The 24,888-nt window shown below is 36.7% G+C and overlaps 1 protein-coding gene across 1 annotated transcript in view; it reads left to right on the top strand.

Moving 5' to 3' along the window:
* UBXN7 (UBX domain protein 7) overlaps window positions 1-24,888 on the top strand; it is a 58,053-nt gene that overhangs the window by 11,785 nt on the left and 21,380 nt on the right. The window contains exons 2-5 of the mRNA XM_027061108.2: window positions 7,177-7,324; window positions 11,308-11,375; window positions 19,703-19,768; window positions 23,033-23,145. Of these exons, the coding sequence (XP_026916909.1) occupies window positions 7,177-7,324; window positions 11,308-11,375; window positions 19,703-19,768; window positions 23,033-23,145 (395 nt within the window). The remainder of the gene's footprint in view (window positions 1-7,176; window positions 7,325-11,307; window positions 11,376-19,702; window positions 19,769-23,032; window positions 23,146-24,888) is intronic.

Raw genomic sequence — 24,888 nt, 5'->3', positions numbered from 1 at the left:
TAGTATCTAGGCTCTTAATATCTATATTATACTCCCTAGCCTGAGAACTAAAGGGAATATGAAAAATGTTATCCTCAGGGTGCCTGGGTGGCTCGGTTGGTTGGGTGGCCAACTCTTGATTTTGGCTCAGGTCACGATCTCATGGTTTGTGGGATCAACCCCTTTATCGGGCTCCATGCTGGCAGCACAGAGCCTGCTTAGGATTCTCTCTCTCTGCCCTTCCCCTGTTTGGGTATATGTATGTGCGTGTTCTCTCTCTCTCTCTCTCTCTCTCTCTCTCTCTCAAGATAAGCAAATAAACTTAAAAAAAAATGTTATTCTCTAGGACTGGCCAGAGGAAAAATTTTGGTAACTTTATTACAGCTGTTTGGTGTCTCTGTCTCCAGGTACCGAATATCTTATTCCCATCCCTATGTGGCACTTCATGTAGACCTTTCTTAGCTCTCCTCCAAAAGGTACCTGGGATGCTAAAGCTACTTATAGCTCTTTTTTCCTGACCCAGCTTCCTGAAGGTGTCTTAACCTTCATCTCTTAGTGAGTTTTAGGGAGAAGCAATATGATTGAATTAATTCACATTGTAAAATAATTGATACATCCTTAATTGTTGAGTAGGTGTTTATCATTTTAAAAAGCATGTTTGTAATCTCTTACTTAGGTGGTTGCATTTTAGGCAGCATAATAAAGGAAAAGAAAAATTTAGGCACCTATGAAAAGACTTTTAGGATAGGCAGACCATATTGTTGACAGGCTAGCTTACTTGAGGATTGGCTTTACAAATTCCCAATTTTAACAGCATCTTTTATTTTACTTCACAGCCCACAAATTCTCCAAAGGATTCCCATGTCATTGGCGTTGGAGTTGTGATAGCTGGAGGGTGGTGGAGAGGATGGCAACTATTTGTATGCAGTGGTCATTTTTAAGTTGAATTTCCTTATGAACACATTTCAGAAGGGGTGAAAGCAGCGAGCATTGGTTGGATTATGGTAGAGGGAGTTTCACTCCCCCACCAACAAGTTCTTTGTGCTCTTTATGGTGCTTTAGTTTGTTGTGAGCACCTAGAAAGACAAGAGCCAAAAATGATATGAACTCAGCCATTTCGTTCTCTGAAAAGGAAAAGATTAGTAGATAATGTAACAGTTCATGCATCTCTTTGCTAGAATAAGCAGCCAGAGGAGTCTACTTGTAGGAACCTTTTAACTTTTAGAAGTTGCTGCGTAGGTAAGTAAATTAAAATGGAGTACAATAGACACTGAACTTATAGGCTAGCATTTAAGAAGTATAACTAATACAATACACTGTAACTGGACATAATGGAAAAATATAAGGAAGGCACTAAAACAAAGCCTTAGGTTTTATGAGAAATATGGAAGCACATGAGTCTTGAAATTGTTCATCAGATTTGTGCTGGGTTTGCCCTGAGATTAGCTAATGTAAGGTTGGCTGTTGGGATATTTGAACTCCTCCTTCCCCTCAAAAAGTTGCATTTGTTTGTGTTTTGAAATTTCATTTTTTAAAAGTGTTCTTATTAATTGGTGAGAAGGTAAATTTGTACATACTAGAACTGGAGAATTTTTAGTTCAGCTTGATTGGGAACTTAGGGAGAGATAACTGGTGTGAGAAAGTGAGAACTGGGCAAGTTCAGTGAGTTTTTAAAGTTTGCAAGGTAGGAAAGCTAACAGAGACAAGGATAGAGATTGAGACTGAATGGAAAAGTGTCTATTTGTATCTACTTCAGGGTGAGGAGGGGTGGGAGGGTCCAAAACTTATCAGAAAGGTCATTATTTGGTGTGTTTCTAAGAAAAATGAAGGGACTCATTTGATGGTATCACTATCCATATTATGCCAAGAAAAGTACCACCAAGGGCTCTGCTAGATAGGATATACCACCTGTGTGGCTGGAGGGAATAGTATAGGGTGAGAGAGAGTGGAGGAGTATCATTTGAAAGCAGTAATAAATAAGTGCCAAATCTTTTTTTTTTTTTTTTAGTTTATTTATTTTGAGACAGCATGAGCAGGGGAGAGGCAGAGAGAGAGGGAGACAGAGAATCCCAAGCAGGCTCCACATTGTCAGTGCAGAGCCTGATGCAGGGCTGAAAATCATGAACCATGAGATCATGACCTGAGCCAAAACCAAGAGTCGGACACTTAACCGACTGAGCCACCCAGGCATCCCAACAAGGACCAGATCTTAATGGCAGCTTGAGAGAGATGGAAACTTCCAGTCAGCAGTGCAGAACTGTTGATACAGAGGAAGACAATCAAATTTACATTATTTTGCAGTGTAGAAGGTGTATCAGAGGGAGCATGACAAAGAGCAGAGAGATGTACTAGTTCATGTAAGAGGTGAAGGCTTGAACTAAGATTATAGCAATGGACATAGAGTAGTGAACAGGATGGTTAGGAGTGGTATCAATTATATGGAACCTGTAGGGGTTTTCGGTTGACTGATGGGATGTTTGCAGTTGAAGGAGAGAGAAGGGTTGGAAGTTTCTTAAGTTTGAACAATATATGAAGCCTTTTTAAAGAAAAAAGCCTCCCTGCCTCTGTGTAACTAAAATGACCATATATATATACCCAGATATATGGCAAACCCCATATCCTCTCTTTGTCTAATTTCAAGAGAGATTTGTTGCTGACATAAATATGTAAATTTCTGGAGATCTAAGTGAAATGATCAGATGTTTTTTGTAATTTTTTTTTTACTGATTTAACATTAAATCCTAATATTATGTGTTCATGTTTTTTTCACTTGTATTTCATGAAATTTTTTTTTCATGTCTTACTATTACTTTTTTTTTTTTTTTTTTTAAGTAAACTCAACCCCCATCCTGGGGCTTGAACTCATGACCCTGTGTTCAAGAGTCACATGCTCTACCTATTGAGCCATCCATGAACCCTTCATGAAATAATTTTTCACTGGCATCCTAGGTATATGTCTTTGTCAGCTATCTGACAAAGTTTTATCTGCTGTATCATCTGACAGATTTTTGGAACATGTGATTTTCACCTTACATTGTTTGAGGTTGAGCACTTTTAAAATTTGTATGTAATTCTCTCACTGGAAATTTAATCTTAACACATATCTTAAGTACCCATTTGCTCTTTGTGATTTGCACAGTGTAACCACATTGCTTTATAAATGAAAGTTAAAGCATAAACATATGCACACAGTATAAAATTCAGAGGATATGGAAGCATTGTTTTGGCTGAAGCCTGACCTTTCTTTCTCTGGTGTATTAACTGGTGAGCTGAAGTACTGTGAGATAGTTCTAAGTCAGTTTATTAGACATTGATCTTATGGAAGCAAACACAATGCTAAGTGCTGGGGATACCAAGAGAGAAGCCAGTCCCTGTGTGGAAGAAGCTTCTACTCTTTCTGAGGAGCCAGAAAGTAAACCAGTAAAGGAATACTCTGAGGCTTAGTAGTATATTCATGTACATACATAATAGAAGAGTGTCATAGAGATGGGAGTGGGGAGGTAGTGTAAAGAATGCTTAGCACACAAATTGGCAAAGTAACATTTAGGGTAATTCTTGAACATGGATGAACTAGATGAAGGTGAGATGAGGAGGATAAGGACATTCCAAGCATGTAATTCAGTATGACTGTACTGAATTGTGTAGGATAGGGAAGAGGAGAGGCAAAACCAGAGAGATGAGCTGAGGTTTGATCAGAATGGACTTGCCAGATCATGAGGGCTTTGGAATTTATACTGTATACTGTGGTGTCAGAGAGCCATTAAAGAGTTTTAAATGGGTGTGTGTGTGAGAGAAAGAGGGGAGGTGGGGATGAGGGAGAGGGAGAGGGAGAGGAAGAATAAGAATCAGACTTGTATTTTGGAGCATAACCTCAGCAGCAAGGTGGAAGATAAGATGATGATCAATTAGGAGTCTATTGTAGTAATCCAGGTAAGAAATGTTATGGGCTTGATTTAAAGCCTTAGAAAGAAGAGTGAAGAAGAGAAAACAAATGAAGGATATTAAGTAGAGTCAGTACTTCTATTGCCGGGCAGTAGGGGTAAACTAGAGAGATAACATGAATAACCCTCTTGCTGAGAAAAATCCTAAATGAAATGAGTATTTAAAATTTTTTTTCAAAATACGTCATTGGGTTGGTGAGAAAATAAGGAATACTCTGAGGCTACAAATGAAATGAAATTGGGAATGCAGATGTTAGCTAGATTTAAAGCAAACCTTCACCCTAGTGGAATCTGCCCAAATTGAATGGCTTTAAACTTCTCTTTTGATAGCCTCATAGGCCACAGGAAATGGGAAACAAAGCCTGTGACCTTCCTAAGGAAAGGAGTCTGAAAGGAGACCCTTCCCCTTAATGAAGCTGAGACTTTGTTTCAACCTTGGCAGTTGGAGAGTGGCAGGAGATATTGTCACTGAGAATTTATAATAAGGGTCTTTTATAGGGTCACACTTTCCATGTGGTCTTACCCAACTTAAGAATATATTTAGGGGCACCCGGGTGGCTCAGTCAAACATCTGATTTCAGCTCAGGTCATGATCTCACCATTTGTGGGTTCAAGCCCCGTGTCGGGCTCTGTGCTGACAGCTCAGAACCTGAAGCCTGCTTCTGTTTCTGTGTCTCCCTCTCTCTCTGCCCCTCCCTGCTCATGCTGTCTCGCTCTCAAAAATAATAAACATTAACAAAAAATAAAAAGAATGTAGTTAAAGGGGCAATGCACCCCAATGTTTATAGCAGCACTATCAACAATACCAAAGTATGGAAAGAGCCCAAATGTCCATCAACTGATGAATGGATAAAGAAGATGTGATACACACACACACACCCACCCCACCCACCATGGAATATTACTCAGCAATGAAAAAGAATGAAATCTTGCCATTTGTAGCAATGTGGATGAAACTGGAGAGTATTACACTAAGTGAAATAAGTCGGAGAAAGTTACATGATTTCACTCACATGTGGAATTTGAGAAACTTAACAGATGACTATAGAGGAAGGGAAGGAAAAATAAGATACAGAGAGGGAAGCAAACCTTAAGAGGCTCTTAAATATAGAGAACAAACTGAGGGTTGATGGGGGTGGGGAAAATGGGTGATGGGCATTGAGGAGCGCACTTGTTGGGATGAGCATTGGGTGTGTATGTAAGTGATGAATCATGGGACTCTACTTCTGAAGCCAAGACTACACTGTGTGTTAGCTAACTTGACAATAAAAAAACAAAACAAAACAAAAAAACTCACTATCAAATCACATCCTCTTAGGAGGAATTTATCTTCAACTACTACTTTAAAAATCCAAGGCACAAGAGATCACAGGGAAAAAAACCGCAGAATGCACAAAAACCATGGCACAAGACAAGAACCACCAGAAACAAACAAGAACCAGCCGAAATGAGATGATGACCTCTATAGACTGCAGAAAGTTTGTTTTTTCTTAGTAATTCCAATAAGTTTGATCAATATGTTTGAAGAAATAAAAAGATTGAAATGTGAATATGAAGGGTCTCTGAAACATGGTAAGGCATATTAGGAAAAAAACAAAAACAGAACTCTAATTATAAAAAAGTAACTGAAATTTAAAAAAAAAAACAAAAACCAGACTCACACCATAGAGTGAAGAGTTCTAACATATATCTTATTGGAGTTTCAGAAAGAAGTAAGTGTGAATGAAGGAGTATGGTAATTGTTAAATAGAAATAGCTGAGAATTTTTCAGAATTGATCAAAGATAACATTCCTTACATGGTAGAAGTGCAGTGAATCCCAAGGAGAAAAACAAAATCAGCCATGACAGACCAGAATGAAACTGCAGAAAACCAAAGACAGAAAAAAATCTTAAAAGCAACTAGAGAGGAACAACAGATTGCCATAAAAATGATTTTCTCTGGTCTAGCAACTGATTTCCCAGCAGCAACAACAGAAGCTGGAGGACATTGGAATGCTGTCTTTACTGAGAGAAAATAGCTATCAGCCTGAACATAGAATATCCAAATAGAACTGTGTTTTAGGAATGACAGTAAAATAAAGATGTTTTCAGACCCAACACACACATACACACCCCCCAGAAGGAAATTATAAGGGACATGATTCTGGTAGAAGGAAAGTCATCCCAGATGGAAAACGTGAGATGACTTTTTTTTTTTTTAATGTTTTTTTTAATTTGAGAGAGAGAACAGAGGAGGTGCAGAGACAGAGAGGGAGAATCCTAAGCAGGCAACATGCTGTCAGCCCACAGCACAATGCAGGGCTTGATCTCATGAACTGTGAGATAAGGACCTGAGCCTAAATCAAGAGTCAGATGCTTAACCAACTGAGAAACCTAGTTACCCCCTGAGATGCTTTTTAATGGTCACGAAATGTTCCAGCAAATAAATTCTACAATTTAGACTCTACTACTATTGTATATTTGTGTTTCCAAGTTTTCAATACTGAAACAATACTAGACATGTATATGGACGTGTTTATACATGTAGTATTTGATGTGGAATAAATAAAAGAATAGGTATTTTTTTTACTAGAAAGCCCAAATTACTGGGTCAAAAAGGAAGGAGTACTTTTTGATACATGTTGTAAAATTGTGTAAAAATTTTTGTAAAGGGCTTTACCAGTTTATATCGCATGTAAAAGACTATGCTGGCTTTACTTTTACCAATAAATAAATGTGTGATAGGGCCAGTTTTAAATGATGAAGATTGACATTTCTTACCAGATTTTGACTTGGTTATATTATTGACAAAAATGTCCCATCTCACTTCTCTCCGTTGTTACTAAAAAAATGTTTTCTTTTTAATGGAAACAGAAATGCTAACTGACTGAAATGTATTCTAACAAAATATTTCTCATTTTCTAGAATGTAGTCTTTCATTTTTCTTTCTTTTTTTTTTCAGTTTATTAATAAATATGTAGTTGGTCCACTTAAAGACATGCTTTATTTAATGTGGTTTTATTGTAAAGGAAGACCACTATTTTAATGCTGTTAGTTTCTTTTCTAGCTTTGTATATTTACTAATCAGCCAACATTGTAAAAGTAAACAAGGTGGGTTTTTTTGTTTGTTTATTTGTTTTTTTTTTAAGTCATTCATTCTAAAAGGGAAAAAGTACTGTTAGTTTGCTTGGGAATTCTGTATTCTAACATGAACTGAATATAATAAGAAGGTGTCTTTCTTTTTTTAACTTTTTCCCTCTCTTTTTGCTATTGCAGGTGCAAGTGAAAGTGTAGGGAAACATATGCTCGAAGCCTGCAACAATAATCTGGAGATGGCAGTTACTATGTTTTTGGATGGTGGAGGAATTGCTGAAGAGCCCAGTACCAGTTCAGCAAGTGTCTCCACAGTCAGACCTCACACAGAGTATGAATTTATTATTTATTGTTAGGAGCTACCCCTTGCCTAAATTGCGCAGTTGCATTTTTATCAGTTAGGTTAATTCTGTGGTTTTGAAAAAATTAAAAGTTGAAAGCATCTGAAAAAGTGTCATGTGGAAATTTTTATACTTATATACCTTAAATTCTCTAGAGCACAGTCATGTCTATTATTTAATCTTCAAAATAACCCTATAGGATGTCATTATTTATTTATTTTATTATTTTTTTTTAACATTTATTCAACTTTGAGAGACAGAGAGAGACAGAGCGTGAGGGGGGGGGGGGGGGCAGAGAGAGAGGCAGACACAGAATCTGAAGCAGGCTCCAGGATCTGAGCTCTCAGTACAGAGCCCGATGCGGGGCCCAAACCCACAGACCACGGGATGATGACCTGAGCCGAAGTTGGACGCTCAACCAGCTGAGCCACCCAGGCACCCCCGTAATCTTCAAAAGAACCCTATAGGATGACATTATTATCCACATTTTACAGATGAGAAAGCAGAGGCATAGCCAATTTCCTAAGCTACACAGTAATTACTTCGCAGATATGGATGGAACTAAAGCCCACTACAGCTCAGATTTCCCAATTCTACATTTACTTATTACATTGTTCCAGGAGAGTTTTGCATTGCCATGAAAATTTTTTGAAAAATAATTACAATCCTTTATACCTTAAAGATAGTTACATGTAGTTAATCATTAGAAGCACCTTTTTTTTTTTTTTTAACGTTTATTTATTTTTGAGACAGAGACAGAGCATGAACGGGGGAGGGGCAGAGAGAGAGGGAGACACAGAATCCGAAGCAGGCTCCAGGCTCCGAGCCATCAGCCCAGAGCGTGACGCGGGGCTCGAACTCATGCACCGCGAGATCGTGACCTGAGTCGAAGTCAGACGCTTAACCGACTGAGCCACCCAGGCGCCCCAAATTAGAAGCACCTTTAACATATGGAACTGTAGTCTGTAGAGACTGAGAATTAATGGTGAACAGATTTGGATGTTTTTTGCCCTTTACATTTGATACCAATGAGCATTTGAAATGAATACCTTATAGGCAAAATTCCAAGTCTTTGGAAGATACTAGGGATGAATGCTACTCAAGGACAACCATTGATTTTTGAAACAAAATTATGCAGATCCTTAAATAAGACTTTAATACTTAGATTTCTTTTATAACTCTTGGTGTTTACAACATGAGATACTAGACAAGAGGAATCTTCTAGGGATTCCTAGAGGGAATTCCCAAGGGAATAGACTAAAGACATGGATGGATATTATTTTTAAATTAGAGATAGATTTAAAAATCTAAATAACATTCAAGACAGAGTTGCCTCTAGCTCCAGATTCTAGAGTAATAATTGTTTCCACATGAAGAGTGAACTTTAGGGATCATTATTAATACTTAATAAAGTTTTTTCCTAGCAGTGTTGGCCATGAATTTCAGATGTTGATATCCCATTCTCCCCCAAAATAGCTCAAATTTTTCATGGAAATCAATATGAAAACATGATTAGTTTACAGAAACTTGAGTAACAGGTATTCACAGCTCATTTGGGGGAATATAACTTCTCATTATACAAAACATGTTTTCTTAAATGTGTTTAAAAATAGTTTTGATATGGGGCACTTGGCTGGCTCAGTCAATAGAGCATGCAGCTCTTGATCTCAAGGCCATGAGTTCAAGCCCCACAGTGGGCATGGAGCCTACCTAAAAAAAATTAATTTATTAATTAAAAATAAAAATAAAACTAGTTTTGATAGATGAATGTCTTTTCCTACTGAATTACATTATAATTTGACGTAGATTATTTGTATTGATAATTGATTAACACTTGATAATGGCTTCTAACTCCTAAGCTATAATTTTCACTCTTTACAGTTTACCTTTTTCTGTTCCATTCTTTCATTTTGTTAGGTAGCTAACAATCTTGGAACAGATACCCTCAAACGTGTAGTAACCAAGTTTTCTTGTATAGGGACTACTACTTAATCCATCCCCTAATTGATGTATTTCATCAGATTTAAGGTTTGTTTTCTGAGTAATTAATTGTTTTCTCTCTTAGATTGAGATAATTTTATTTATGCTGTAAAATGATAGCAATCATGGAAAGATTTAGGTAAAAGAGGTCTTCTAAATTCTTAATTTTCTTAAGATAATAGATTAATTCTCTTTGATGAAAGAGGGTTAATAGAACTTCCTCTTCCTCTTATAGATGCATTGTCTATTACTTCAGATGATTTAAATTTTTTGTGTGAGCAGTGACTGATACACGTAACATAATTTTGAATTGCCCTTTATCCATCATTTGGCTTATTGTATTTGTCCAGCCAGTTGTTCTTTTTGTTGTTGTTGGATGTTTTTGTTGACAAATGAGTATTCATAGTTTATTTCATAAAGTATGTTTTAGAGTTCCAGTTCTTTGATATCAAAAGCAGGGCCTTAAGCTCAGTTACTTCTATTAGAAACACCTGAATGAAAAACATAGGCCTAACTTAAATTAACATCATAAACAGGACAATAATAAATTGGGAATTCACTTTTCCTTGCTGTGAAAATAATAAGTAGAGATTAATATTTGAGTTTAGGGGCGCCTGGGTGTCTCAGTCAGTTGAGCATCCGACTTCGGCTCAGGTGACAATCTCACTGTCAGTTCGAGCCCCGCGTTGGGCTCTGTGCTGACAGCTCAGAGCCTAGAGCCTGTTTCAGATTCTGTGCCTCCCTCTCTCTCTGCCCTTCACCCATTCATGCTGGCTCTCTGTCTCTCTCTGTCTCTCTCTCTCTCTCTGTCAAGAATAAATAAACATTAAAAAAAATAAAAAAATTTGAGTTTAAACTATAAAATAGTTAAATATATTTAAAGGAGTATACACCATTTTTACAGTATTTCTAAATGAGTAGTTTTTACTGGAAGAGATAGGTTATTAGTAAACTCTTTGGAGATAAACGTTGAAGAGTTTATAGGCCTTTAAAAGATTAATAATTTTTCTGTGCTCTATGTATTGGAGTCTACTTAATAAATAATCCAAGGTAATACCTATGTTAACCATCTTTATAGCTAGCATAAAATTCACTGCTTGTTTATATAGCTTATTTTAATATATCTGTGTGATGTATTGTTTGATGCAGTAGTAATGTAATACTGCTTTTATTATGCCTATATTTTTCCATTAGTTTAAAAAAAATGTTTATTTATTTTGAGAGCATGTGTGTTCAATTGGGCAGGGGAAGGGCAGAGAGAGGAGGGGAGAAAGAATCCCAAGCAGGCTCTGTGCTGTCAGTGCAGAGCCCAGTGTGGGCTTGGTGTCATGAACCATGAGATCATTACCTGAGCTAAAATCAAGAGTTGTATGCTTAATCAACTCAGCCACCCAGGTGCCCCTCCATTAATTTTTTTGTCTGATTTTCTGTTTTGTTTTTGGTAAACTCCCTTTTTTTTTTTCTGAAAAGAATCTAGGGTAAAGACCTTGGGAGGAAAGGGGAAAATTTTTTTTTTCTGTTCTCTTCTTTTTTATTTTTACATTTATTTTTTAAGTTTATTATTTATTTTTGGGGGGGGGGAGGGAGAGAGAGAGGGCGCATGACCGAGAGAGGGGGCAGAGAGAGAGGGAGAGAGAGAATCCCGAGTAGGCCCTGCGCTGCCAGCACAGAGCCCGATGCGGGGCTCAAACTCACAAATCGTGAGATCGTGACCTGAGCCAAAATCAAGAGTCAGACACTTAATTGACTGAGCCACCCGGATACCCTTGTTCTCTTTTTTTAGAAATCATTTGAGCCATCTATGCCAGGTACTTTATTCTAGTTGACCTCTGTATGGAAACCATCTAGCAGTCATTTAACACCATGGTTCCTAAAAGTCACTAAGTTTGATGTTCATGTTACTTGTTAATTTGAATGCATTCACAATAGTTATAGAGAGAACGTGTAGCAGAAAACAGTTTTCCTTTTGATATTTTCCTACTTCTTTTAATAGAGAAGAAGTTCGTGCCCCAATTCCTCAAAAACAGGAAATATTGGTGGAACCAGAACCTTTGTTTGGTGGTAAGTTCACCTTTTTTCCCTTAGTTTTGTTGGACTCTGTTGTTATCTTTAGAGTTTTAATAAAGCTATCAAAAGATATGAAGGCTTACTCAGAGATTATTACTTCAAGTGTAGAGTCAATTCTTATCTTATAATTCTGTACTCCCTCCAGGAAAATTGCATAGTTGTCTCCAAGGAGAGAACCAGATTAAAAAGTTGGTATTTGTTGTGGAAGGCCAAAAAGAGGAAAATTAGCAAAAAGAACTACTACCTTGTAATGGAACAAATCTATCATTTAAAGACTCCCGAGTATTTTTTGTTTTGGGGGGCACTTACTTGACTGCCATATCCATCTTTACTCTTTCTTAATTTCCAGAAACACTTTTTCTGTTTTGAAAGGAGAAAGTAATACCTTATCCATGCAGAAAATTGTGATATCAATCTGGGTGCATATAGAGACTATAGAAAATGGTACATTTAATTAGAATTAAAGAAAATTTATAGTTTTAGATTAATAAACACTTACCTTTTGCATGCCAAATATTTTAGGCATTAATAGGTACATTAAAAAATAGGAAACAAAGTTATAATCTGGGCAGACAAAGAAATAGAAATGTATATTGTACATATTGAGAACAGTGATGCAGAGAAATAGACCTATATAAAGTTTTGTAGGTAAACTAGCATAAAGGAGAAGAAATAAATAAGAAAAGGATGAACAAAATGATATAAACCATATGTTTTGATTTGAAAAAACACCTTAGTTGGAGTTTTTTTTAAAGCAATCTTTGACTTGGCAGCTTTGGAGTTTACTGTAGTAAGAAATAACAGAATGTACTGTCTAGATTCAGAAATAAAGATGGGAGGAAGAAAACTGTAAGAACTGAATATTGAAGTATAATATGGGCTTTCTGGACTTTGATTCAGCCAGTCATTGTGCTGTTAATATACCAGAAGTAATAAAATTTTGTTCATGATTTTTTTCATGTAAATGTTATGAATGGATTTTGGAATTGAGGGGGTGATGCCCTTGGAAGCTTTATCGTTTCTTTATTGCCAGGAATAAGGCAGGATTTCTGAGTGGGGTAGACTACAGGAAATAAATTTCTGTGCTGTTTTACCATTGTAGAGAGGCCAAAGAGTTCCCATTTGGAACCATTTCCTTCTTTTCCCTCAGGTTTGATACACAGCAAACAGGGGGATGAGAATGACTATATAGTTAGGAAGTTAGTCCTAACTTTCATATTAGACCATATTAACTTGATAAAGGTCTTTGGAGTACTGTTTTCTTCTTATGACAGTATTGATTTCAAGTGTGGTCTGGGTGTGTGTGAGGTCAAAATTATTTTCATAAGTTATTTGCCTTTTTTACATTATTGACATTTGGACTGATGGTTCAAAAGCAATGATGAATCAAACTGCTACATCTTAATTGAAACAGGACAGTGGCACCAAACTGTAAAGTCTTCACTGCTATATACTCACAATAAAAATTAAAAAGAACTCCTATTTTATTTAATAATAAATAAAGCAGTACTGCTTGATGAAGCAGTATAAATTAATTTCATTAAATCTTGACCCCTAAGTATACATTTTTTAAACCATTCTGTTTTATGAAATAGGGTATGCATAAAGCACTTCTGCATACTGAAAAGTACTGTGATTACTTTAAGGAAAAGCACTTGTACAGTTGTTTGAGTTGTGAGCTAAACTAGCTGCTTCTGTCATGGAACATTATTTTTACTTGAAAAATTCCTGACAAACTATGGTGATTTAGACTTCGGCATTTGGCAGACATTTTCTTGAATGTGAATAAAAGCCTATTACTGCTTTAAGACAAACAACTGACATTATTTGTTACCAGTTATTTAAAAAAAAAAAAAAAAAGAACTTTCAGGCAGAAATTAGGATTTTAGCAAGTTGATATCCATAATTATGAGCTTGATACCTTCCCAATACTTAAAAGCTTTCTGATAAGATTAGTGGTGGCCCTAACAGATGGTGATTTTTAAATTATTATTGTATAATGAAATGCTTGGTGTTTGGAATGTTTGCATAACTCAGTAAACAAATGTTTTCTTTTTCTTTTTCTTTTTTTGGTGCAAAAAGGATGGTTTTAATAAAGCACAGGGACAGGACCCATGGGCAGAAAGAGCTGTGACGAATGTATTCAAATGACCAGTATACCATATTACAAAATTGTGCATGGGTAAAAGATCTATTCAGACAGTAAGATGGATTGCATAAAAGTTATCTATTGATGTATAACAAATTGCTCCAAAATTTAGCTTCCTGAAACAACAAACATTTGTTATCTCACAGTTTCTATGGTCCAGGAATCCAAAAGTGACTTAGCTGGGTGTCTTTGGTTAGACTTTCTCACAGGGTGTAATCAAGGTGTCAGCCAGAGCTATAATCATCTCAAAGCTTGAATAGAGGAGGATCTCCTAAGCTTACTCATGTGGCTGTTGGTTGGCTGGAGACATCAGTTCCTTACCACAGAGCAAATGAGAGAGCAATAAAAGGCAGCCCATTATAGAAGCCACCATCTTTTTGTAATCTAATCTTAGAAGTGACCTCCCATCACGTCACCTCTTTCACATTCTATTTCATCCTGCCCATATTCAAGATATTCACACACAGGTTATGAATATCGAAGATTGGGAAAATTGGAGGCCATCCTAGAGACTGCTTACCACATAGACCAGTGGATTTTATTGGAACAGATAATGAAAAGTTCATTGATAAGATTTTAGATTCCATGCTGCAACTAACCTTTAAGACGCTACCACTAGTTGAGTATCAAAGGAGAATATTCACAATGATCTTAAAACACTATTAAAATACTCCTCCCCTTAAAACTATGTATCTGTGTTAGGTTGAATTTTATTTTTTTTCATTTATTTGAACTTTGAAAATAACAACAGATAGAATGCAGAAGTGGATCTGAAAATCCAGATATCTTCTCTTAAGTCAGTTATTAATAAGGATTTGTGAAATGTGTGCAGTGCCACTCTTCTTACTAAATATTTATTCTCTACCTGTCCCACTCCCCTATTCTATGAAGCTCCTCTTGAATCTTTTATTAGCTTTTTATAGCTTAGCCTCTTTGACCTCAGTGACCAGCACTCCTGGTATGTGGGCAGTAGAGTGAGAATACAAAGGACTGATGTTTGCTGTATAGCAGATGGTTTGGAAGAGTCAGGAAACCACATATGGAAGAGGCAAGTGGGAGTATGGGCATGCCTTTTTTATTGTGCTTTGCAGATACTGTCTTTTTTTTTTTTTTTTTTTGAATAAATGAATGGTTTGTGGTAACCCTGTGTTGAACAAGTCTATCAGTGCCATTTTACCAATAGCATTTGCTCACTTTGTGTGTCTGTGTTATATATTGGTAATTCTTGCAATATTTCAAACATTTTCATTGTTATATTTGTCATGGTGATCTTTGTACTATTGTAATTGTTTTGGGGCACCACAAACCATACCCTTATGAGTTGGTGGACTTGGTTGATACAATGATTCACCAACCAGCCATTCCCTTGTCTCTCCCTCTTCTTGGGCCTTTCTATTCCCTGAAACACAGCAATATTGGAATTAGGCCAATTAATAACCCTACAATGTCCTCTAAGTGTTCAAGTGAAAGGAAAAGTCATATATCTCTTACTTTAAATCAGAAGTCAGAAATGATTAAGCTGTGTGAGGAAGGCATATTGAAAGCTGAGATAGGCCGAAAGCTAGGCCTCCTGTTCCAATTAGCCTAGTTGCGAATGGAAAGGAAAAAAAATTTTTTTTAAGTTTGTTTATTTCTTTTGAGAGAGAGCGTGTGTGGGGGGTGGTGGGGCAGGGGGCAGAGAGAGAGGGAGAGAGAGAATCGCAAGAGAGAATCCCAAGAGGCTCCACGCTGTCAATTCAGAGCCAGATGCAGGGCTCAAACTTACAAACAGATCATGACCTGAGCTGAAATCAAGAGTCAGAACCTTAACCAAGTGAGCCACCCAGGCACTCTGCAATGGAAAAAGTTTTGAAAGAAATGAGAAGTGCTACTCCATTGAACACACAAATTATACAAAAGGGAAATAACTTATTGCTGATATGGAGAAAGTTTTAGTGTCAGGATCAAAGATCAAACGAGCTACAACATTCCCTTAAGCCAAAGTGTAATCCAGAGCAAGCCCTAACTCTACAGTTCTATAAAGGCCGAGAGGTGAAGAAGCTACAGAAGAAAAATATGAAGCTAGCGGAGGTTGGTTCATGACGTTTAAGGGAAAAAGCCATCTCCATAACATAAAAATGCAAAGGGAAACAGCAAGTGCTGATGTTGAAGCTATAGCAAGTTATCCAGAAGATCTAGTTTGGATAATTAGTGAAGGTGGCTACACTAAGCAACAGGTTTTCAGTGTTGACAAAACAGCCTTCTGTTGGAAGAAGATGCTATCTAGGGCTTCCATAGCTAGAGAGGAGAAGTCAGTGCTTCAGATCTCCAAAGGAGAGTCTGGCTCTGTTGTTTGGGGCTATTGTAGCTGGTGACTTGTTGAAACCAGTGCTCCTTTACCATTCTGAAAATCCTAAGGCCCTTAAGCATTATGCTAAATCTGCTCTGCCTGAGCTCTGTAAATGGAACAACAAAGCCTAGATGACAGCACATCTGTTTGCAACGTGGTTTACCAAATATTTAACCGCACTGTTGAGACCTGCTCAGAAGAAAAGATTCTTTTCAAAATATGACTGCTCAGTGACAACACACCTGGTCATCTAAGAGCTCTGATGGTAATGTCCAATAAGATTAATGTTGTCTTCTTGCTTGCTAACACACATCCATTCTGCGGCCCATGGATTAAGGAGCGATTTTTACTTTCAAGTCTTACTATTAAAAAAATGAATCCCATAAGGCCATAGACAGTGATTCTTCTGATAGATCTGGGCAATGTAAATTGAAAACCTCGTAGGAAGGATTTACCATTCTAGATGCCATTAAGAACATTCATGATTCATAGAAAGTGGCCACAATAACATTAACAAGAATTTGGAAGCAGTAATTCCAACCCCTCGTGGATGACTTTGGGACTTCAAGACTTGAGTGGAGGAAGTAACTGCGGATGCGGTAGAAATAGCAAGAGAACTAGAATTAGAAGTAGAGCCTGAAGATGTAACTGAATTGCTGCAATCTCTTGATAAAACTTGAATGGATGAGGAGTTGCTTCTTAGGGATAAGCAAAGGAAATGGTTTCTTGAGATGGAAGCTACTCCTGGTGAAGATGCTGTGAAGATTATTGAGATGATAACAAAGGATTTAGGATATTACATAAACTTAGTTGATAAAGCAGTAGCAGGGTTTGAGAGGATTGACTCCAGTTATTAAAAATTTATTTATTTATTTATTTAAAGAATCTCTGCACCCAATGTGGAGTTCAAATGCACAACCTCAATCAGGATCAAGAGTTGCACACTCCACTGACTGAGCCAGCCAGGCGCACCTTGATTGAGTCCCAATTTTGAAAGAAGTTCATCTCAAATGTTGTCAAACAAAATTGTATGCTGCAGAGAAATCATTTGTGAAAATAAGAGTCAATTTATGCAGCAGACTTTATTATCTTAAGAAGTTGCCACAGCCACCCCAACTTCAGCAACCACTGTAATCACTCACAGCCATCAACATAGATTCAAGACCCTTCACTAGCAAAAAAAAATTACAACTTGCTGTAAGCTCCAACAATGGTTAACAGTTTTTAGCAATACATTTTTTAAAATTTTATTTTAGAGAGGGTGCCATTGGGGTAGAGGGGCAGAGGGAAAGAGAGAGAATCCTAAGCAGTCTCCATGCCTAGCACAGAGCCCAATGTAGGGCTAGATCCCATGGCCCTGGGACCGTGACCTGAGCTGAAATCAAGAGTTGAACACCCAACTGACTGAGTCACCCAGGTGCCCCAACAAGAAAAATGTTTTAAATTAATGTGTACATTTTTAAACACATAGTGCTATTGCACACGTAATGGACTACAATATACAGTTGTTCCTTGAACAGCTCGAGGGTTAAGGGAGCAGACTCCCAAGCAGTTGAAAATATGCATATAACTGTTGATTCTCCCCAAAACTTCACTAATAGCCTGCGGTTGACCAGAAGCCTTGCCAATAACATAAACAGTTGATTAACACATATTTTGTATGTTATATATATATCATATACTGTATTCTTAACAAAAAAGTAAGCTGGAGAAAAAATGTTATTAAAAAATCATAAGAGAAAAACTTTACTGTATTTGTTGAAAAATATCCGCATATAAGAAGAGCCTTGCAGTTCAATTCTGTATTATTCTATGGTCCACTTTAGTGTAAACATAAATTTTGTATGTACTGGGAAACTCAAAAATTCATTTGACTCATTTTAATATGATATTTGCTTTATTGTGGTAGTCTGAAACCAAACTTACATTATCTCTGAGGTATGCCTATAATAATGATCCTAGTACTAGATGTGTGTTGTGTGTGGACTGAGGAGAGGTTCTTCGGTTTTTGGGTTTTGTTTTTGTTTTTTAGAGAGAGGGTGACCAGAGGAGAGGGCAGGAGGGGGAGGAGAGAGAGAATCGTAACTAGGCACCACGTTCAGTGCAGAGCCCAATGCAGGGCTCAATCTCGTAACATTGAGATCATGACTTGAGCCGAAACCAAGAATTTGACACTTAACTGGCTGAGCCACCCAGGTGCCCCTTTTATTTTTTTTTCTGGGGACAGATTCTAGGTTAGACTTAACATAAATGAGGAGGAAACAAATAGGAGCAGATAATGAGCGCAAGAAATCAAAGGGGTTGGGTTCAAGGCTAGCAAAAGAGGAAGTAGGAGACATCAGGTGCCTAATAGAAAAGGGCTAAAATGAGAAGAGAGTGGGTATGTGTGTGTGAAATAGTGTAGAATATTGGGTGGCCTGCCTTTGGCAGTTTTAAAAGTAGAAGAAAACTATCTTTTATATGCTACCTCCCCAATCATAATATGCTCTTTTTAGGCAGCCGTTCTATGCCTTATCCTTTGATACCCTTACTTTCTTAATTTATGGTTAAAAAGTATCTGATAATGAGTTTTAAGAAGGCATTATTTGACAGGCCATATTATTCTTGCCAGAAACATACATTTGAAATAGGAACTCTTGATTAAAAATAGTTCCAGGATTGAAAAGAGTAACATTCCTTGCTGCTTGAAGGGAGGAGAAAATACTGCAGTATTTAAATTTTAAAATTTTCGGTTAAAACAAACTCAATATAAATAAAATCCAATACAGAACTAAAACATGGAAGTTTCTTTCTCCTTTTCTTAATCACATCTCTTTTCCTAGAAATAATATTGTGATTCTTTAACATAAATACACAAAAGTACATAAATTATATACAGACAAATAATACTTTAAACAAAAATGAGTTTTTAAAATATATGGTTCTGCATTTTGCTTTTTTATTCCATTGCTCTTAGAAAGAATTATATAATGACATACACAGACTTTTGGGAAAGATGCTTTGACATGGGTGGAGGACTTTTATACTTTGTATCTAACCTTACTGCTCAATTTATCATTTATTAACGCAAAGCATTGTTCTGTTTACATGCTGACCAAGCATGCCATAAGCCAATTTAATAATTGTTACCCATATTTTAAGAATTGTTAAGTGTCCTTGTTTACTATATGTAAATGATCTGGTTTATTGTAATGCACATACATGATCTGGCAAATGATTTGAACATATGCATATAGGAAGATAACATTTTTATTATTGCTTTCTAAACTTCATCTATAAAATACTTAAGGATTGGGTAATAGACACTAGACTGAGTATCAGAAGACCTTGGTTCTGTTCACTTTCCTCTCATTAAACCATTGTGTAACTGGAAAAAAACTTTTTCCAAAATTAAAAATGTTTTTGGTGTTTATAATTCTGTGAATCCACTCACTAAGAATATATAATATTAGGGATTAGAAGTTAGGTACTTAAGTGTCAACTAAAGGGTAGTCTGCTTCCTTAGGCTAACCTAAATTAGATATTTGCAGCACGTGTATAGCTTCATCACCAGGGGGAGTCCTCCTCAAAATCTTCTTTCTTCCTGTCTTTTACATAAGTTTGGTTAAGTCTCTTAACTGGGCCTTAATTTTCTTATTTGTAAAACAAAATGGTTGGGCTGAAGATGGTTGAGTTTTTGTATATGAATGACTTAAAGGTTTTAAAATATTTTAGTTTTTGAAGAGGACACCTTTATAAATCTATGAGTGTTTTAAAGCAAGATGTGCAGATAAGGAAGTTTTTAGAGTTGTTTCAAAATTAAGGTTTAAATTTCTGTATCAATTCTGTTTTTTTCCCCTAAAGCTCCTAAAAGACGACGGCCTGCACGTTCAATATTTGATGGTTTCCGAGATTTTCAAACTGAAACTAGTAGGTATCTTGGGCCAGTTTATTATCTCTCTCTTCCTCCTTCTTCTCTCTTCTGTCCTCTCCCCTCACTCTCCCACATAGAAAACCACAAGTTGGAAAAGCACCCATACACTCTGCTACAAGCCAAGATCCTGGTTTGGTTTGTTTTATATAGGTTTTTTTTTTTTTTTTAAGGAAAAAGATTAAGGAGTCACCTTATTTTATTATTTATTTTAAAAATTATTTTAGAGAGAGTGTGTGTGAATTGGGGAGGGGGCGGGGGAGCAGAGAGAGAGAGAGGGAGGGAGGGAGAGGGGAAGAGAGAATATCTTAAGCAGCCTCCATGCTTAGCACAGAGCCCAACATGGGCCTTGATCTCATGACCTGGATCATGACCTGAGCTGAAATCAAGAGCTGGACACTTAACTGACTGAGCCACCCAGGCACCCCATGAATCACCTTAAATTTTTAAAAAATATTTTTATTTTATCTTATTATTACTATTTTATTTTATTTATTTATTTATTTATTTTTATTATTACTATTTTAGAGAGAGAGAGCATGGGAGGGGCAGAGAAGGAGAGCATCCCAAGCATGTTTTGCATTGAGCACAGAGCCTGACTTGGGGCTCAATTTCATGACTGTGAGATCATGACCTGAGCTGAAGTCAAGAGTTGGATGCTCAACTAACTAAGCCACCCAGATATCCCAGGAATCACCTTTATTTATTTTATTTTATTTTATTTCATTTTATTTTATTATTTCATTTCAGTTTTATTATATATGTATTTATTATGTTTATTTTTTATTTATTTTGAGAGAGAGATAGCAAGTAGGGGAGGGGCAGAGAAAGCAAGAGACAGAATTCCAAGCAGGCTCTGTGCTGGTAGCACAGAGCCCAACATGGGGCTTGAACTCACAAACTGTGAGAACATGACCTGAGACAAAATCGGGAGTCGGACGCCCAACTGACTGAGCCATCCAGGCGCCCCTGAAATACCTTATTTTAAAAGGAATTTGTGAGTTCAGTCTGTGATTGTTACTAACTTCCCCTTGAGCTGAATTGTTCCAAATGCTAACCTAACTGATGATAGAATAATAAGAGTGATGGAGAAATGTAAGAAATCTGGTAATTTACAAAGTTAATCAGCTTTTGAACGAGCACTTAAATGTTGACTATAATAAAAGAAAAAGGTGGTTTCCCCCAAGGTCTTGATATCTCACCTCACATCAGTCATAATGGATAGTACCAAATAGGCAAGAAATAAGAAGTGTTGGCAAAGATGTGGAGAATAGGGAACCCTTGTGCACTCTTGATCGGATTGTAGATTGGTGCAGCATATGGAAAACAATATGGAGGTTTTCAAAAAATTAAAAATAGCAATACCATATGACTCAGTAATTACAATTCTTGGTATTTATCCTAAGAAAACAAGACATATGCACCCCTGTGTTTATTGCAACATTATTTTCAGTAGCCAAGATATGGAAGCAACCTAAGTGCCCATCAATAGATGAATGGGTAGAGAAGATATGGTATTACACAATGGAATATTACTCAGGCACAAAAAAGAATGAAACTGGGACACCTGGGTGGCTCAGTTGGGCATCCAACTTCGACTCAGATCATGATCTCACGGTTTGTGAGTTGCAGCCCTGTGGTGGGCTCTGTGCTGACAGCTCGGAGCCTGGAGCCTGCTTCAGATTCTGTGTCTCCCTCTCTCTCTGCCCCTCTCCCACTCATGCTCCTCTCTCTCTCCTTCAAAAATAAATGAACATTAAAAAAAAAAAAAGAAACCTTGCCATTCATAGCAACATGTATGGACCTTGAGGATATTATGCTAAGTGAAATAAGTCAAAGAAAGACAAATACCATATGATTTCACTTACATGTGGAATCTAAAAAAAAAACATGAACAAACAAGCAAAAAGAGACTTCTGCATGGAGAGAATAAATTGGTAGTTGCCAAAGGGGAGTGAGAGGATAGGTGAAATAAATGAAGAGGATTAAGAGATACAGGGGCGCCTGGGTGGCTTAGTCCATTAAGTGTCTGACTCTTGATTTCGGCTCAGGCCATGATCCCAGGGTCGTGAGATCAAGCCTTATGTCAGGCTGTGCTGGGCGTGGAGCCTACTTAAGATTCTCCATCTCCCTCTTCTCCCTTCCTCCCCAACCCCACTGCTTGCATTCATGCATGTGGGTGTGCTCTCTCGCTTGTTCGCTCTCTCTCAGAAAAAGAAAAGTCACGGTGATGAAAACTACAACATTGAGAATATAGTCAGTTAATACTGTAATAATTTGTATGGTGACAAAGGTAACTACACTTACAGTGGTAAGCATTTTGTAATGTATATACTTGTTGAATCACTGTGTTACACACCTTAAAGTAAAAGAATATTATGTGTCAACTATATTTCAACTTAAAACAATAATTGAATAATTGGCCAAAAAAAAAAAATCCCGATAGTTGTCAGTTTAAAGGAATGACCATAATGAAAATGGATTATTGTAGTGTATTGAAAAACAGAACAGGAAAAAGCCACACCACCCAAAGCAGCCACTATTAACATTTTGGCTATAATTTTTTTGGAATAGGTTTATATCTTTCTGTGGAGTTAAGTCAGAATGAGATTCTTGGCCTTATTCTTTTAGAGGATTTAGTACTGATTTAGCAATGGAATCTTAAAAGGAAAGTTGTTTAGAGAATATGTGAAAAACTATTAGACCATGCTTGATTTTGTAGTTGATTTGTAATGAGCTCACTGAAGCACAGATAGGCCTTGTAACTTTGGAGAGAGTTGAAAGGGAACCCAGACTAACTCTGGTCATTCAGGGAAGCCTGTGCACTTCCAGGAGAAGGTGACAACAGGTGGTGGTGTTCTCTTACTGTCAGAATCTTTGAAGATTGGGAATGTAGCTAGAAACGGCAGATACATTAGGATCATTGAACTGGATAAATGGAGATGGAGTTTTCTCCTCTGCTAAAGTTGGTTTGGAATATGAAAAGGAAATATTTTCATTGTGTGACTCTACTATAATTTTCAGCTTTTATCCTTCCTTACATTTGGATTGAGAGCACCAGCTAAGTCTTAAGACTCCCTCCCCATCTTGCTTTGTTTTGGGGTTTGTTTGTTTTTAGAATCAGCATTAGATATTTGCATTTGCATTTGGGGTCAGGCATGTTGTTCAGTAATTCTTGCAGTTGATGCATTTTTTTTATATTTCTAGATGCACGGCTTTTATTTTCTGGCTAACTGAAATTTCCTTATCCTCCTGTGCTGCAGTTCGGCAAGAACAGGAATTAAGAAATGGAGGAGCAATAGATAAGAAACTGACTACCCTTGCAGATCTTTTCCGGCCACCCATTGATTTGATGCATAAAGGCAGCTTTGAAACAGTAAGTTGTTGGAAATTTTAAGCCTTAGGTATGAATCCTTTTGCATTTTCAATGCCATCTTTTTCTTTCTAAGAACAAAAAAGTTTCCAGCATATAGAGAATCGGCATCTTGATAAGTATGACACAAGTGTGAGATACCTAAAAGTTTACATGATTTATATTTATGCCAGCAGTAAATGAGATGATTTGATAAAAATCCTTTTATTACCCTTGTGTGGTATCACTTTAGAATCTTTGCCATTTTGGTAGCTTTTGAAAAAAATCTTAATGTGTTTTAGTTTGTGTGTATCTTTGATTAGTACTGAGACTAGTGTGCCTGTGTTTATTGGCCATTTGTGAATTTTAGGTATCTTTTGCCCATATTTCTATGGGAATCTTACTGTATTTTAAAAGAGTATCTATGTAGTTGCAGAATATATTCTCTCTCAGTTCTTGGTTTTAATTTGGCTAACGCCAAAGAAAAACTTTCCAGAGCAGGTTTATTTGATTGTCTGCTAAATTATAAGCTTAATGAGGGCAGGGGTAGCATGTTTCTTTTTATTTTGGTAATCATTGAGACCCAGTTTATGGTATTTTATAGAAACATAGTATTTGTTAAACAAATGAGTTTAGTTAGGATTTTAAATATCCTTCTCTTAAAGTGTTCAAACAGCTGCTTTTGTGTGTTGACTAGCATGTTAATGCTCTTTTGAATCAGAATAGCATTTCCATAGATGTAAATCACTTAAATTTTAGGTAAGTCTTATCTGTTAGGATAAAGTGGGTCAAACAATCACAAAAATGAAGTTTGTAGCTACATATTTGGAAGTTAGTTATGCTTGATTTTTTAAAAAGATTTTGTACTTTGACATATTCATATAGTGGCCTAAATGAAATACTCAGGATTAAAAATTTAACTGTAAGCCCATTCTTCAGTTTTAATTTTCTGAATTGTAAAATCTCAGAGTGTTTGGCTGCAAGTAACAGAAAATCCAAATGATGGTGATTTGACTAAACAAGCATTTCTTTTTGTCATGTAAAGAAGACTAGAGTTGATTGAGGGAGTTTTTGGCGTTCATTAGTCAGCTCAAAGATGTTTTCTTTCTTTGCCTTGTGATCTTAATATGGTAGCTGTGTATCCTCTCTACTGTTCTGGTGATAATTCAGCCTTTGAGAGAATAGCAGCAATATAAAAGGCAAAAAGGACTTGAGTTTGTTTTGCCATGTTTCCCATTTTTAGTAGCTTCTGAGTTGTTCGGGGCTGAATGAAATAACTCTGAGTTTGATTTCGTTTGATCCCTTTGGGCTGATAAAAGCAGTTACTTTGATGCTTGTTCGTTGAGGGAAAATGTGAATCTTGTTTGATCTTGTCCTCTGAAGTTTGATTCACTTTAAGTTATTATATGACCTGTTTTTCTTTGTATTTCATGACCTATATTATTCGCAGCAATCTATCTTTTATTTACTGATAATATTAAGCTTTATTGTTTACAAGTCTTTAAATGACATAAACACTCCCACAAAAGGTAGGCATTTAATTATGGCTAGTGGTAAATCCATTAGTTTTATAAAAATTAGGGAGGTCATATACAAAATTAAGTCACTAAAGATTAAGGAGGTGAATGTTAAAAATTAGAGGGACACTCTTGCTGCTCAGGCAAAAGCCATAGGTTTGGGCACCATTTTAGATGTAGATTTGAGCTACAGTTTTACAGGTTTAGAAACTGGACTTTCTTAGTGTAACTAGAGGTAGAGTACGTTCAG

This window comes from Acinonyx jubatus, chromosome C2 (genome assembly GCF_027475565.1).
Source record: "Acinonyx jubatus isolate Ajub_Pintada_27869175 chromosome C2, VMU_Ajub_asm_v1.0, whole genome shotgun sequence".
Taxonomy (NCBI): Eukaryota; Metazoa; Chordata; class Mammalia; order Carnivora; family Felidae; genus Acinonyx; species Acinonyx jubatus.
This window is presented reverse-complemented; position numbering and strand designations above follow the sequence as displayed.